We start from the raw sequence: 17367 nt of genomic DNA on the forward strand, positions 1-17367 counted from the left end.
CCTTTACAGACACATCCACTTCACTCTAATCCCTTGCAGTTTTGTGCAAAACCCACGCAGTTATTTTGCGTGCGGTATTTATGTAATTTCGCCTATTCTATTTTATTATTCCTGCATATTGGGGTCCTTAAACAGTATAACAGTTGGATAATTTGGGGCTGACTGGAAAGCTGTGACTCTTGTGGAGTCAGTGAGCCCCTTGTATTCATGTGTGTGCCATGTGTTTACACTCTTGCCTCATAATAGGCATATCATTGCAGTAATTTCACTGTATAAGGTGAGCTGTTTTTAATATTTTATACGGGTGAATCGAATCGAATGCCTGCTATTGACGACACAATAAAACATCCATCGGTTAAAAGTAATTAATACTCTGAGTAGTTTATGAGAAGAGTACTTTGTACTTTTACTTAAGTATTTTTTAAACACCAGTACTTTTACTTAAGTATTTTTTAAACACCAGTACTTTTACTTGTAATTGAGTACAATTTAAGCAATGTAACAGTACTTGTACTTGAGTACAAATTTTCAGTACTTTTTCCACCTATGGAAAACAGAACTTCACACTACCCAGCAGGTCACCAACATTATTAGACGTCCACATTTGGTTGAGTTTAGGTCATGACGTTGGGTGACCAAAGTTCAATGTCAGGAAAACGTCTCATGCCAACATCTCTAGAATTAGATAACAAAATATAGATGCAAGGTATGGAGAACAAAACCCAATGTCAGGAAAACGTCCACACAACATTTTTGAACATTTAAAATATCTTTAACCCGATTTTCATTCCAACCAAAATGTAACGTCTGTCCAATGTAAGAGTGTAAGGTCCTTTTGGCGTCATGTTGATGTCTGGTGCCAGCTAGGTAGTGTTTTTTCACAGGTGTAGTCTGTGATACTGTGTTATGAGAGGTGCACTGAGGTACTCAAGATGTCATATCAAGTCTATGTGATACATCAGCAAAGCAACATACTGGGGTAACTGCATCGATGTACATTCTGAGCAGCATTGATAATAGCTAAAGGTAATGGAGGTTTGCTGTATGTTCTGCTTTCCCTATTGTTTGTTTCTGACTTTAATGCTCTGTGTTTCAGTATGGAATTGTTCTGGACGCCGGTTCATCCCACACCTCCATGTACATCTACAAATGGCTGGCTGACAAGCAAAATGACACTGGTATTGTTACCCAGCACAGCGAGTGTCATGGAGAAGGTGAGCTCCTCCCAGTGGGTGAGAGAAGGCTGGCTTAATCGATGCTGCATCACTGCTTTAGAATAGTGTTTGCCTGGTATGAGCTTTAAAGGCTGATAGTGACAACAAGATGCAGGTAGTCAAGTCAGTATTTGATTGGTACAGCTAGTTGTGGTCAGCTAGCGGCCTGGAAGGAAGTACTGCCTGAGAGGTCCTGTTTTTATGGTAGATCTCAGGCTAACTCTTTATTACCGTAACAGTTGTTATATGCATATTTTCATTTACTTCTTGTGGATTCTAGCCATGCAGATAATTTTGGTTTAATTGTACCTGGTTTTGAGATCCATCAATTAATCTCTCAGATCTAAAATTCATCACAATACAGTACAGGTCAACTTGCAGGGCTCACAGCTTAAAAAATGACACTTGTAAATGAAAATTAAAAAAAAAATTCCATTCACCCCAATTACAGATTTCAAGAGATCTACAAAGATATTTTTTAAACCCTGGTCAAGTTAAACCAAAACCATCTGGGTAGCTAGATACAAACCAAGGTAAGTGTAATTTGCCTGAGCTGATGCTTTAACCCAGACTGTCATGGTGGTAAAGTTCTGGCTTTAACTTCTACATTGTCATCCTAAAACAACTTATCCAATGACGTCTGCCATCTTAGTAACTGCCAGTTGTTGCTAGTGAGATTTCTTCCATCAAGCAGAGCCTTTCTGAGTTTTCGAGAAGGTCAGGATTTCTTAAAAAGCAGAACTAATTTCTCTTTCTGTCAAGGTGGAGGGATATCCAGTTATGCAGGTGCTCCTGGTGATGCAGCGCAAAGTCTGGACGCCTGTCTGGAACAAGCTGTGAAGGATATCCCCAAATCCAGGCACCATCAAACTCCACTCTATCTGGGAGCTACTGCAGGCATGAGACTCCTGAAGTCAGTCGAACTTCCTGTTTAGACAGTACATGGCATGGATCATGGAAGAATTTAATATTGTTTATTTCTCCATTTAACTCTCACCTCTCTTTAATAGCGAAGTCAATGCGACAGAGTCTCAGCGGGTGCTGAAGGAAGTGGAAAACAAGCTGCGGTCTTACCCTTTCGACTTCAAAGAGGCGAGAGTGCTGAGTGGAAAGGAGGAGGGGGCTTACAGTTGGGCCACAGTCAACTACTTACTTGAGAACTTTGTCAAGGTGAGCTCGGACTTTTCAGTTCAACACACAGGAAGTCACAGAGGCAAAAATCCATCCTAATGTGCTTTCATGGCAATTATATTATTATTATTAATTATATAGTGCATTCAATTCATGTTGGTTGCATGGCTGAAAAATTCCACACACAGGGGCTTTGGAAAAGTGTTTTTGACTGGATTTTTTCTAAACTCTTTGGGAAATTTCTATTGTACTACATCAATTGAAATTGTTACATCTTGACATGTCCTTTCTTGTCATTCAGTATGGTTTTGTCGGGCGTTGGCTGAATCCAGGCAGAGAGACAACTGGAGCTTTGGATTTAGGCGGAGCTTCCACACAGATCACTTTTGAGACCTCGGAAGAGGGGGAGGACAAAGACAATGTGATGGAGCTGAAGCTTTATGGACGAACCTACAGACTATACACCCAGAGCTTCCTGTGCTACGGCCAAGTGCAGATCCTGCAGAGGCTGCTGGCTCATCTTATCACGGTACCATTAAGTGTAAAGTCTGTTACATATGGCTGTTGTTGAGAAATATTGAGATGTTCATGATTTCTGCCTTAAAGTGATGGTTATGATCTTTTGAGGTGGGACTGTATGAAGTACTTATCCCTAGTCAGTGTATTACCTACAGTAGATGTCGGTCAGCATGCCCCCACTTTGGAGAAGCAAGTAGGAGTATGCCACAGAAGCTTGGCAATGTTGTTTTGACACCTACAAAAACCACAGTTCAAGTGTTCGCCATATTTTCGCAGCCTACTGTTTCTGATGGGGATGCTAGTAACGGCTAGCTAGTTTCCCCTCTGTGCTCTTGTCAAAGCCAGTAGTGCAGTACACTTGCTAACAAGGATATCTGCACCAGAGTGCCTTGGGTGAACTGTATATTTACTACAACAAGCTGCTGCACCAAGCTTGCTCAGAGGAATACTTTGCATGAAAACAACTAGCTATTTCCCAAATTGTCAGAGAGTTAGCCATTCTAATGTCTTTCCTCTGAATGTGAAGCTGGAGCCAGTAGCCATGTAGCTTAGCTTAGCATAAAGACTGGAAATGGGGGAACAACTGGCCTGGCTGAAGGGGTCAAAATGTATCTACCAACATCTGAACCTTTCTGGAGTTTCCACTGGTTGCCTGGTAATCACACAGTGATAAGATGCTAGGAAGTCATTGCTCAAGGCCAAGAAACAGTCGCATACCACAAATTGTTATTCTAAACCTTTAGGGTTTTTTTTTTTTTACAGATTTGGTAGACATCATATACCATGTCAATAAGTGAGCTTTAGAGGTGCTGGTACATAGATTTTACTGCCATGGGACAGAGCCAGATTAGCTGTTTCCCCATGTTTCCAGTCTTTGTGCCAAACTAAGCTAACCAGATGCTGGAGGATTCAATCTTCTGATCTAACTCCCTGCAAAATAGCTAAAATTTCCCAAAATGTGAAAAATATCACAACAACCTGATGCAGTATAAATAAAGGAAGTATTAAGTATTTGGAATTGGTTGGTTGTCAATCCAAAGGTAAGTCTATTTTTTTGTAATTCTCAAAAAGTTGTAGACAAAACTAGCAATGTAAGTATGTGCTCTTCGGTGAAATACATAATGTATGATCGCACATAGGGAGTATAAATACTACCTGTCAATATAAATTGCTAGTAAATTGAGAATGTTTACCTATTCTACCAACTTATTTAGAATTAAACTTGTCATATGCTGCATTTTCCTTTCATATTTACCAGGAGAATGTTTCACTTTTGTCTTTATCGCCTTGTACAGACTCAAGGTGTGAAACCCGTGGTGTTACATCCCTGCTATCCACGACAGTACAACACATCTATCAAGCTGGGAGAGGATGTCTTTGATTCTCCGTGCACTAAGCGCTACAGACCAGCCCAGTTCGACCCCCAGATGTCTGTATCAGTGGTGGGCACAGGAGATTATCAGAGCTGCCGGGACAACGTAAAATTGTTGTTCTCCTTCGACAACTGTTCTTACTCCAAGTGCTCCTTTGATGGAGTCTTTCAGCCCACCCTGAGAGGAAGATTCATGGTGAGGAAGCTTTTAGACCCAGACGGCAACAACATATAGATGAAGGGGCAAATTTCAAAAGAGTGTCCAGCATGTCAATTGCTGCTCACGAACTGTGGTCAAACTAGGCAGCGCTGATCGAATATGAATCAAGACTCTGTTACTGCAGATGTTTTCAACTGCTTTCAGAAAGATATTTTAGTGTACTGTTTAGCTGTAAAATGAGAAAGTTAGTGTCCCAGTCACCAAGCTGGAAAAGGTTAACGGACTACCAAGCACTGCCCATCAGCCACACCGACTTTCTCATTTTACAGCTAAACAGTACACTAAGATATCTTTCTGACAAAATTTGAGGGGAGAAAAAGGTAATGCAGTAACAAAATCTTGATCTGTATTTGATCAGCGCTGCCTGATTTGATAGTTTGCCCGCAGTTCATGAGCAGTGATTCACATGATTGACAGCTAAATTAGAGACTCCTCAACTCTTATTGTTTTCATTCATATATAGTAAGGCCATTAGAAGCCTTACAACGCAATAGAGTAGGCAGAGAAATATAACTTTATTTCACATTTTATTTGTCTTATTAAGTGCTGTGTGAATATAGTGACACTTTCACCTACAGCTTTAATTCACGGCTTGCTGAAGAACGTCATATACATTGTGATAGAGTGATAACATCGTACAGCACTGAGAACCTTTCCATTTACATTTTTTACGTTTTATGTCCTTCTTGACATTTTTTCTTTTCATTCTCAAACCGGAACTTGTGAAGCTCAAGATTATTTAAGAAGAAACTTTTAAAAGTTCCACCCCATGTTACTGTCCTCATTTAATCTTTTATTTTTTCCTGAAAACTAATCTTTCCTTGCTCGGGAAGAGTGTGTGACTCTGTATTGATTCAGTGCCCCATCCTCTCCACAGGCATTCTCTGCCTTTTTCTACACACTTAGCCAAATGAACCAACTCACCGACATCTCCATCACATCCCCCAGCCGAATGGAGGAGGCAATCGTACGAATCTGCAACATGACCTTCTCTGAGGTACGCTCACAATCATAGCTCCCTGAGCCCCTAATAAATAAGGATTCTCAAATCATGTTTAAAACCTTGTATTGTATTATTTCAACCCAAAAAACCCATATGTTATCTGCTATTGAATAAGCTTAACAAAAAAAAAAAAATATATATATATATATATATATATATATGTATTAACCCACTGTGTTTCCACCCATAGTTGACTGAAAATCCAAACCTGAAGGAGAAATTCATAAAGCATTCCTGCGCCATGTCCAATTACATCCGCGTCCTCTTACTGCAGGGCTACGGTTTCAATGAGCGCTCCTTTTCTTCCATCTCTTTTCAGATAAAGGTGAGGAGTAAAGGAAGTAATGAAACCAGTATATGTTCAAACCACTGACACTTACCAACAGAGCTGTCTGCTGCACTGACATCAGTAGGCTTGGCTGTGGTGTGTCTGGTTTCACTGGCTCCTCTCTTGTGTGTTTTCAGGCAGGAGGAGCATCTGTAGGCTGGGCTTTAGGGTACATGCTGAATCTGAGCAATATGGTACCAGAAGAGAGACTTGGACTGATGAAGGCTCTGCCCATAGGGCCCTGGAGGGGCATTCTCTTCCTCTTCATTGCCATCCTCCTTATTGTGCTGGGATACCTACTGATGATGATCTACAGGAATTTAAAAACTAAAGAGGGCATGGTGTAAGAGCAACGGTGACCCACCTCTCAGTCCAATTCATATTCCTCTGAAAGCAGATGTATTCTTTATTGTCCTTTTCCAAGGAAATTTGTCTGATCACAGTCTGCACAGAGCCTCACATAAACAGGAATACACACACCATAACTACACGAAAGACATCAGATACATCTACATTAATAAATATACACACATAGCACCTACACACATTACAGTTATCTGCGTGAAGAATGGGTTGAGGGGGAATCATGGGGTCGTGTATTTTAGTGTGTGCTCTGCATGTGATGGCTTTGCTATTGAGGTCTGAGACGTTAGGGGTGGGGAGGTCAATTTATTTGTGGCCATTGTGTGTGATTTGCATGAGTTTCTGCTGGAGGGAGTTAAAGGGTAACTTCGGTATTTTCCAGCCTGAACAATATTTTCCCTTTTTTGTGTCTAAGTGACTAATTAGGACAACACTTTTTGAAATTGGTCCACCATTGAGCAAGACCGCTGCAGCCTGCAACGGCGAAACGACTGCTGCTTCCTTATCCCACCAGTGTTGTCACAGGTCAGCTTAGGACCCAAATGCAAACACAACCAGGAAACTGGATGGTTAGAGGCAGTTTATTGTAGTTCATAAAAGTGGTGCTGAAGGCTTAAATGAAATGATGGCTGAGGCGGGCACGGAGTTCATCCTAATATCCCTCCTCGGCTCCTCCGTCCTCTATCCTCGATCACTTGAGCCGGAAATTGATTGAGACTCACCATCTTGTAGGACGTCTCAATACGTTAAATGCACTTGGAGGAGTCGAGGAGCTGGGGAGAGGGGAGGCTTTCAGCGGGGAGGGAAGTGAGTAGCCTATAGACGAATTCGGCAAGCGATTTGTGTATGCCGCCATCTTGCAGCGGCGCCATTGCTGCGGTGACATGTGTCAGTCATCAATTCATTATGCTGTCAGTGTGAACCATATGACAGCATCATGAATAGCTGGATTGATGATGTTAGACAGTGGCCTCTGGTAACTGATAGGTATCTTAAATGAGTACCGATATTAATATAGAAATTAATCATTTGTTTGAGCGATAAGCAGGAAAGATTAGAGTAATAGGGAGATAATAGACTGTATCATTAAACACTGTGTAATATAACGTTAGCATACGTTACGTGTGCTGACGTTAGCAAGCTAGCAGCGTGACATTTAATCATTATGGACAGGCTACGTGACTAAAAACAACAACAACACGTGTTTGTGTTTTGTTTTAGGTATTCAAGAATATTTTATTGATCGCCTGGCCTCCGATGACCAGAAAAACGGCAATTACAGGTCTCTGATTGAGGGTCAAAATTACCTGAGCTCCGGATGGGTCGGGCAAATTTTACACCGCCTTTTAGACGACCATCACATCATATTGAAGGCGATCAATATTGATCGCCTTCAATATGATGTGATGGTCGTCTAAAAGGCGGTGTAAAATTTGCCCGACCCATCCGGAGCTCAGGTAATTTTGACCCTCAATCAGAGACCTGTAATTGCCGTTTTTCTGGTCATCGGAGGCCAGGCGATCAATAAAATATTCTTGAATACCTAAAACAAAACACAAACACGTGTTGTTGTTGTTTTTAGTCACGTAGCCTGTCCATAATGATTAAATGTCACGCTGCTAGCTTGCTAACGTCAGCACACGTAACGTATGCTAACGTTATATTACACAGTGTTTAATGATACAATCTGTTATCTCCCTATTACTCTAATCTTTCCTGCTTATCGCTCATACAAATGATTAATTTCTAAATTAATATCGGTACTCATTTAAGATACCTTCATCAGTTACCGGAGGCCACTGTCTAACATCATCAATCCAGCTATTCATGATGCTGTCATTGTAGAGAGTCAGTTCACAATGACAGCATAATGAACTGATGACTGACACATGTCACCACAGCAATGGCGCCGCCGCAAGATGGCAGCATACACAAATCGCTCGCCGAATTCGTCTATACACAAGTGCAGACTTCGCGGAAGTCTTTTACCCACAGACACACACCCCTAATAGGATATCAGTTTTTGATTGGACAGCTGATCTGACTGATCGGATACGTTACGTCGTTACGTCCATGGGCAGGCCCATCGCTGCTGTCGTGGTAGTGTAATTGGTCGTTCAGGCGCCTCTGCTGTTGAATTAGGTTGCGTTATTTTTGTGGATCGGGTTGTTTTTATTTTCCGCACTTCCCTATTTCGGTATTGACTCTGACTGAAAATGAAAATGGCCTTTCCGTTAGAATTTACATCGCCACCTACTGCTTTGGCATGTGTATTACATCACTTGGTAGCGGGTTTTGCAGTTTCGTGTGGACATCATATTTTTTGATCATACCACTCGTTTGGACGAATTTTTTTTTTGGAAAGCGGAGCCCGAAAAACTTCAATTTCAGAAGTACACGGGTCCACGTGGACTAGGCCTAAATGATCCGACAGAGTCTGGCAGCCTGAGCCAGGGTTTTATACTGCAGCAAACTGATTGTTGGTGAGACTCAGGTGTGCAGGTTAAGCAGGTGCTGGCACTCAGGAGGATTGGTAGGAGGAGGGAACCAGGAGGCCACGCCCAGCGAACACACAGAGACTGACTGAAAAAAAAAATCTGAGCTTGTCAGTCAAAGCCAAGCATTTTTGGTGGCCAAAAATTGACAAGGCTCCATTTGCCACAGAAACGTCATTGCAGTCAGTTTCACTGCTGCTGGCTGCAGCAGTTTTCCTCAGTCATGGACCAATTTCAAAAATGTTTGTTTCCGTTTGAAAATTTAGTCCATCTCTAAAAATACCAAAGTTACCCTTTAACATGGTGAAGAAAAGAGGTAACAACAGAGGAGAATGGGTTGAATGATGGTTGGAGAGCAGCAACGGAAGATGCCTTGAGTTTGCAGATGGCAAACAGAGAGTCTTTTGTGGCAGCATGTGTGGATGTCAGTAGTGTGTTGGCCAGGATGAGTCTGAGATATTAGAAACACTCCACCATCATAACAGTTTCAATATTAATGCATGTGGGGTTCTGGGTGTAGTTGTGGGCTGTGCTGTGTGTGCTGGAGGTGTTAATCATCAGTTCTTCTGTCTTTGTAACATTGAGCTGTAGGTCACTGATCATGGGTGGGTGATACAGTCATTGGTGTAGGGGGTGAATAGGAAGGGGCTCTGAACACAACCTTGCCGGGCTCTGGTGTTGGTGATGAAGGGTGAGGATGATGTTGTTGTTATATCTGTCGGTGAGAAAGCTGCTCACCCCGTGGACGGGAAGTGTGGGGGATGTTGAGGTGATGGAGGTTCCTGATCATCTGTCTGCGCTAAACAGTGTTCAAAGCAGTAATTCTATTCTTTGTTTGTTTGTGTTGTGAGTGACTATATGTTCCTCTTGGACAGAAAACATGTGCCAGTATTTAAAAGAATTATTTGATACTGTGTCAGGTTTTCTGTGATTTGACAGTTAGTGTATATAGAGATTTTTTTTTTCATTTTAAAATGTAGTGTTGGTATTTAATAAACAAGATGTGCTACTGAGTAGAATTAACCATTTAGCCAAATGTGTGATGTACATGTGTTGCTGTGTTAAGAGTTTTAAAAAAGTATCTTAAATGTACACGCTTGTTAGCAATTGATAAAAGCTAAAAGGAAAGTAATATGCTGATATGATATCACCTGAACACATATAACCACCTCTATTTCTCTCTGCACAGAATGCTTCCTTTGCTGGACAAGCCTCAGGTAGTAAATAATGAATGTAACAAGCTACTATTTCCCTGAGAAATAAGTGTCCTCAGTATCCAAATATTTTTATGTCTCTGCATTATTAATGTGCTTTGTTCTCATAATTGTCTAATCTGTCAGACAACACATTTGTAAAAACCACAAGTAAAAACTTCCCCAGAGAGCCAAAAGAGGGAAAATTATTTATAGAATTTAAAAAATAATAATAATTAACATTCAAAATATAAAAATGTTTTAAAGATGTCACTGTCGAATGTCTTAAGCTGTGTTTTACCTGATATGAGACATTGCAAATAAGCAAAAAAACATTTATTCGACTGGCTCTGAATTGAACAGCTACAGCTAGAACTAATCCCTGATGTGTCTTTACTGCTTGACATGACTGCATGGAAAATGGCTGCCAACCCTCCAGTCTGCTCCTCCCTTCCTCGACATCCACATAACACCTCAGCTGGAGGTCCGCTATTCTGTCTACAACAAGTTTTGAGGAAAGCTGATGGAGCAAATCACCACTGTTGTGAAGATTATGTCTGAGAGGCCGTTTATACGTTGCCGGCTATTTTCATAAACGGACATTTCACCGTCTCCGTTTTCAAAAAGATCTTCGTTTACACTTACCTGTGTATATATACACAAGAGCATGCCAAACCTGTAGGTGGAAGTGTAACGAGAAGCTCAAGCCTTCCATGTATCCATTGTCATCATAGCAACATAGGTCGCATTTTTGACACAGGCGCAAGTTCTGGTGCATACTGTGACGTCGGCTGCTTATAACTCCGTTTATCTCCGTTTATCTCAGTTTACATGCAAACACGCAACCGGAGTTTTCCAAAATCTCCACTCTGGCCGGAGTTTTTAGAAAGACTCGTTTTCAGAGGAGAAATCTCCGTTTGCGTGTAAACGAAGGGCACAAACGAAGGAAAATGTCTCCGTTTATCAAAATCACCGTGTACGTGTAAACGGCCTCTGAGGAGCAGGACGGAGGAGGAGCCTGGCTTGATTGAGAGAGATTGAGTTCAGGTGTGTGCAGGAGAGCCTTGGGCTCAACTTTTAATTAATTGACAGAGTAAAAATGTGAATTTTTCTGTTTGAAGTACCTTGATGTTTAAGATATGTAAAGTTAGAATGATTTTACATTGTGTTAACTCTTGTTAGCAGGTAGCCACATATTTGTTCCCCTTGTATTAGATTCAGTGAATGGTAATTAATACATAGCACATTTTCTGTTTAGATAAAACCAGCAGTGTTTATTGGTGCCATACTTCCTCGATGTACTACTGCAATAAATCACAACTGACGTGGATTCTTCTGTGTCTTATTGTGCCTGACCATACAGCCATAGTGTTCATCCTTGCTCCTGGTAACCAGAAAACCTCTGACAGTTCTGATAAGAGAATATTTTACAGCCATCACTGCAGAGGGCAAAGATGAAACTACGTGTGTCACTGATTGTTTTTAACTTTGGTGTTACGCCCCACCCTTAGGCGGCCCTATGGGGCGAACAAAACTCCAACACTGACCCACATGAACACCTTTAAAACACTCAAATCCATGGGATTTATTAGAATGGAAACAAGCAAACAAGACAACAAAAATCCCACGGTGAGCAGCAGCAGGACCAGCAGTCCCCACACCAGGGGCCTCTCTGCTCTGCTGCTGCACAGGAGCTCTTAAACACCTCCTCCATGCCAAGTGCGCTGCACCTCATTAACTAATGCAGCACACCTGGGCAGATCTACAATGGAGGAAAAAGGAACAGCAGCACAGAAAACATACATCTGTAACATTTGGTCAATGCTCTCTGAAAGAAACTGCTCAGATGCTGTTGTGCTTTGTTTCCTTTCAGTCTTCTTACAGATAAGGGAAGCTTGAAGGGCTTTCCTCTTGTCAAAATGTCACCCATACAGCCAATGCTAATGAACGTGGTGGAGCGTCAACCTAATGCAAGTGGCTTCAGGGCTGTTTCTTTCCTGTTAAAGACTAAAAATTGCAACATATAGTATGTCTAGAACATAAAACCCCTTTCAGACCATGAAGCATCCGTGGTTTATCTACATGGGTCAATGGGCTATACTTATGTCTTTAAATGTATAAATAATATTAGCCTATTTAATTATTATATTAAGTGGAATTAAATACACGTCATAAGGAGGTCACTAGACTACACACTACAGTATTTTAGAGTTGGCCAACACAGTTTAATATATTCATGGGAATATCAGGAGAGAATACACTCATAAGATACAGATAAGTACCCAAAATAACATTTAAAAAATGCTACTCATCTGCATCAAGACAGCTATGCAAACATCAATCATATGTTCATGTGAAATATAAAATATCCTTTTATGTTGGTGTTCAAGGGGAAACGGAAATTTTAATTGGATCCAGATTTTAATTTGTTTATTGTATTAGTTGTAATGAAATAACGGAAACAACGGATTTCGGCTTTGACAGCAAACTTGTGATTGTGATTTTTGTGAACTGCCCACAGACTCATCACATGACCGCTCTGTGTGCTTGTGAAGATGGAAAGAAAACCTGCTGCTTAAACAATACACACAGAAGTGCACACATACACACAAAGACAAAGATGTCTGCCGTCCATTTGTTGCGCTTTAATGCGGTTGTCAATTTTCTTTACCAGCTTGTAACCACTGTTTTATGAGACGACACAGCATGCTGAGGCCTCAGTGACACCAGATTACAAGCCAAACTCATGTCCAGTCTTGTCCTGAAGGCTGGTAATGAAATAACACAGGGTGATGTAGGGTTATATAGTTGATTGAGTAACATTACTGACACTGCAGACAGAGAAAACCACATCTCTGTGATCACTTCATGAACTTTAGATTTAAGTAAAAAAATGCAACAGTAACACAGTCAGAGGTCAGCAGATGGTCACATTGCCTAAGCTTTTGTTCGACCTTTTTTCTGGCTGTGTCTCTCTGTTTATTTGCTCCAGTAGAAAGAAGTCCGCAAATAAGGTTAAAGTAAACAAGGAAGTGGGGTGACTGACACATGTTTCCAATGATTGTGAGCACGCAGTCCGTCATTACTTTCTCATTCTGTCCTCTCACACCACAGAGGCAACATGAGGCTGTGGGCTGTCCTGCTGCTCGCTCTGCTCACTCAGACTTTTGCTGCAGAGGGTGAGTAACATCAAAAATCACTTTCAAATTTTAGTTGTAGTTAGTATATAGAGGAGTGTTGCTGGTTGTTGTTCATCCTTCAGTATTATGTTGCAGTCAGACTTGATAATGGAGCCACTCTGTGTCCTAACTGTGTTTGGTATTGCTATTAGCAGCTATATTGGATATAGAAATTGACATTTAACATCATCATTAATGACATTTTTTCTATTTATTTAAAGGTCCTTTGCATTGTCTCCATTTATAAAAATGGTATATCATATTCATCACTACAGTATGTTTTCATTGGTTTATATTCATCTGCGAATAAGAATCATGTTTTCATGAATGAGTTGTTTTATATCCACATAAAGAACCGGTCTTCTCTCACAGAGTCCACCATGTTGTTCCACAGCAGCCCAGAACAGACAAATTAAACATAAAATAGGGCCATTCGTGTTTTTCTGTTACCACATTTTAACGTTTTTGTGTCAACGCTGAGGAAAGCCAAGTACTGAAATGCATCCGTTTGTGATACTGCTGTGCGTTATTAAAAAACTGATATATATGATATTTGTGAGTGCTGACATTTGGATTTATTCAGTTTGTGAGTTTTGGGTCGGCACCCTGTGATTTTTCAGACGGTGAGTCGAGCACGTCAATTCTTTTGTTTTGTGAACGTTTTTGTGTCAGCCACCATAGTTCTTGTAATGCTTGGCGTGCGGGAGAAGTTTCAGTTCTGTAACCTCACTGCTTGATGACACTAAATTCTACACACTGGACCTTTAACCAATCAGGGTTATCAAGTTTGGGTGCTCTGTCTACACCTGTAGACATACCGAAAAAAAATTCAATTAAAAGCCTAGTCCCAATTAAACGCCCAGTCCCTTTTACTTGCCCAGTGTGGCTACACATTTTGACAAATAAAGGCCTGTCTCAATTAGAAGCCTGGTCTGGTTGCCAGGCAGTTTGGCTTTTGATTTTTTGTTTTATCTAAAGAAGGTCTTCAGATGTATAAAACCAGATTGTTAGCTACCTCAAATTATATGCCCATTCCTCGATTAACCTGTAAGTTATTCATATTAAAAATTAATCTAAGTTGTGAGTATTCTTTTGACATGATAAAGTGGCATTGTGTCGGTAAGCCAGGTTCCATAATCATTGAGAGAATCCATCGAGTCCTCTGATGCACTGTTTGTCGAAGCTTGATCAAATGAATGATAATTGATACAATATCTGAAGCCTAATTTTTATAAAAGTAATATTCACACTGATTTCAGTAAACAATTTGATTGTATTTCCCCATCATTGCTGAGCAACAGTTTTGTGTGAAAGGGATTAAAGGCCTGTCTCAAATATAAGCCTGTTGATTTCAGTGGTTTAAGCAAATAATAGCCCGGCTATTAATTGAATATATATATTAATTATATAGTATATAGTACAGTTAGGACTGCTACTAACATTTATATTAGTTTTCTATTAATCTGATGATTATTTTTACAGTTACCTAGGTAATTATTAAGTCTATAAAATGCCAGAAAATATTCACAAATAACCAAAATATGAAGCAATGTATTCAAATTGCATGTTTGTAAATTAAAATGTATTCAAATTTAACAAGTTATGGTATTTACTGCATTCTTGGTTAATAAATGACTACAACTAAGCCAGTATCAGAATTGTTGCTTTGTGTTGATCAATTAATCAATTAACTATTTGTTTCAACACTATTTGCAATAATGAATACAAACAGGACACAATAAGCAGCCATTTAATATACAGGGTTAGCTAAACTGATCAGAAAATAGCCGTTTGCTATTAATGATTAAAAAAAACAACAACATATGAGTCTTAATCAAAGCCTAATGGGACCTGTAATCAAAACAAAGCCTAAATGTAACTTTATTTTTTTTAAAGGAGGACATTCATTTGGTCAGAGGTGTAGAGAATACACAAATAAAAACTATAGAAACAATTTACATATTGTCCTTTTCTCTTCAGAGTCCTGTATGGACCGCTGTGAGAATGGCTTTGACTCTCAGAAGAAGTGCCAGTGTGACTCCATGTGCAAGTACTACAAGAGCTGCTGCTCTGACTATGAGGTCATCTGTGGTATGACGAGTAAGAAACCTCTCTGCTCACTTCAAGACACAGTAACGTTGTGACACAGTAAAAATGGTGCAGGGAAATTTGTCATAGATGTCACTTTTCTCCCCCAGCTCGCGGAGACACATTTGTGTTTGCAGAGGATGATGATGACGAGCTGTTTGAAGGTATCACTCCGACACCTGCCACTGTTGCCAGTCGTCAGCTGAGGCCCACACGGAAGCCTGCCTCAGACTTCGCTCGCAGGCCACATCAACATTCAGAGACCACACTGGAAATGACCAAACCCCCTCGAGTGATGGATACCATACCTCAGAATACACCCATTTCACAGACAGTCTCACCTGCGCATGATCTCCTTAGCACAGCTGAACCCCCTCAGACTCATACGACAGCTGAGACGACCACTGTTCCTGTCACAACAGCCACCACTGCAGCCCCCGACCCAGACGCTGTGGCCTGCAGCGGGAGGCCTTTTGACTCCTTCATGCAGCTAAAAAATGGCTCCATATATGCCTTCAGAGGTGAGTCATCCCCTAATACTCAACTGTATTTGATACAGAGCAAAACTTGCTTCTGAACTCATGTGTTTTTCTAGGCGAGTACTTTTTTGAACTGGACCAGAAGTCGGTGCTTCCTGGTTATCCAAAGCTCATAAAGGACGTGTGGGGCATCACCGGGCCTATTGATGCTGCCTTCACTCGCCTCAACTGTCAAGGGAAGACGTATATCTTCAAGGTGGGGACACAGGAAATGATCTTGTATTAATAAATCATACACATCAGCCCTCTGCTGTGTTAACAATCCAAACGCTCATTAGGGAGGCAAGTACTGGAGGTTTGATGACGGTGTGCTGGATGACGACTACCCTCGAGATATCAGCGTGGGCTTTGACAAAATTCCTACTCATGTGGATGCTGCGTTTGCTCTGCCTGCTCCGGGTCACAATGGAAGAGAGAAGGTCTACTTTTTCAAAGGTACAGTCGGACATTACACAACACATCCAGATGTTTCGACAGAATATTTGCCCTGGAGATACTTAACATGTAGCTACCCATATGGAAATTAAATGTATATACATGTAATTGTGTTCAATTTTTTACACTTACACCCTCAGCACAGTGATGATATATATTTTATTTTAATATTCTAATTTTTATATCTTAAGTACTAGTGTAAATATGGTAAAATAATGTACATTTTATTTTTATTGTAATGCACATTTCATTTCTACTTTATCTTATTTATTGCTTTATATATTTACACACTTACTTACTACTCTCACTGAAGACTTGTCCCAACCAGGACTTGAACCCCAATCTCCAGCGGGAAAGCCGGTGCTCTTACCTGCTGAAATTGAATATATATTGTTAACGTGTATGGTTGCAATATATAATACCATATAAAAAATCATCAAATAGCTTCCTGATATATGTACAGACAGATATAATATATACTTATGTAATAGACGTATAAGTTATACACATTTAAATCCATCCCAAAACCCATCAATATAATGTTAATATTACATATGTAAATATAAAAGCTTGCCTTTTGGGTCAAAAATTAATTTAAAAACCATATATACACTACAGACTTCTGTATATACAGTATGTTCTTTCCATAAACCTGCATATATATAATTAATAACATAATGTTGACCTTATATGGTAGCAACATATAATACAGTACAAAAATTCATCATGTGGATTTCTAATAACGTATAGATATAATTTATGCTCATATTATAGACATACAGTGGTGTGAAAAAGTGTTTGCCCCCTTCCTGATTTCTTGCCTTTTTTGCATGTTTTCCACACTTAAATGTTTCAGATCATCAAACAAATTTAAACATTAGTCAAAGATAACACAAGTAAACACAAAATGCAGTTTTTAAATGAAGGGTTTTATTAACTTCCAAAATCCAAAGCTACATGGCCCTGTGTGAAAAAGTGTTTGCCCCCCAGCTCCTGTTAAAACATAACTGTGGTTGATCACACCTGAGTTCAATTTCTGTAGCCACACCCAGGCCTGATTACTGCACACCTGTTCCCAATCTAGAAATCACTTACATAGGACCTACCTGACAAAGTGAAGTAGACCAAAAGATCCTCAAAAGCTACAGACATCATGCCGAGATCCAAAGAAATTCAGGAACAAATGAGAAAAAAAGTAATTGAAATCTATCAGTCTGGAAAAGGTTATGAAGCCATTTCTAAAGCTTTGGGACTCCAGCGAACCACAGTGAGAGCTATTATCCACAAA

General features: G+C 40.2%; 2 protein-coding genes across 5 annotated transcripts in view; both read left to right on the top strand.

Annotated features, from left to right (window-relative positions):
* The window catches only part of LOC126407694 (ectonucleoside triphosphate diphosphohydrolase 2-like), an 11467-nt gene extending 4478 nt beyond the window's left edge, over nt 1–6989 (top strand). For all 3 annotated transcript variants that reach the window (XM_050072829.1, XM_050072838.1, XM_050072847.1), the window contains 8 exons: nt 1097–1214; nt 1977–2127; nt 2225–2384; nt 2647–2874; nt 4160–4432; nt 5334–5453; nt 5650–5784; nt 5925–6989. In XM_050072829.1, the coding sequence (XP_049928786.1) occupies nt 1097–1214; nt 1977–2127; nt 2225–2384; nt 2647–2874; nt 4160–4432; nt 5334–5453; nt 5650–5784; nt 5925–6134 (1395 nt within the window). In that variant the 3' untranslated portion in view covers nt 6135–6989. The remainder of the gene's footprint in view (nt 1–1096; nt 1215–1976; nt 2128–2224; nt 2385–2646; nt 2875–4159; nt 4433–5333; nt 5454–5649; nt 5785–5924) is intronic.
* Nucleotides 6990–12879: 5890 nt separating this feature from the next.
* The window catches only part of vtna (vitronectin a), a 9315-nt gene continuing 4827 nt past the window's right edge, over nt 12880–17367 (top strand). The window contains exons 1-5 of one of the 2 annotated variants that reach the window (XM_050068733.1): nt 12880–13017; nt 14998–15117; nt 15216–15626; nt 15701–15840; nt 15923–16079. In XM_050068733.1, the coding sequence (XP_049924690.1) occupies nt 12960–13017; nt 14998–15117; nt 15216–15626; nt 15701–15840; nt 15923–16079 (886 nt within the window). In that variant the 5' untranslated portion in view covers nt 12880–12959. The remainder of the gene's footprint in view (nt 13018–14997; nt 15118–15215; nt 15627–15700; nt 15841–15922; nt 16080–17367) is intronic. The other variant, XM_050068741.1, reaches the window with a different exon arrangement.

This window comes from Epinephelus moara, chromosome 2, assembly GCF_006386435.1.
Source record: "Epinephelus moara isolate mb chromosome 2, YSFRI_EMoa_1.0, whole genome shotgun sequence".
NCBI classification, from domain to species: Eukaryota; Metazoa; Chordata; class Actinopteri; order Perciformes; family Serranidae; genus Epinephelus; species Epinephelus moara.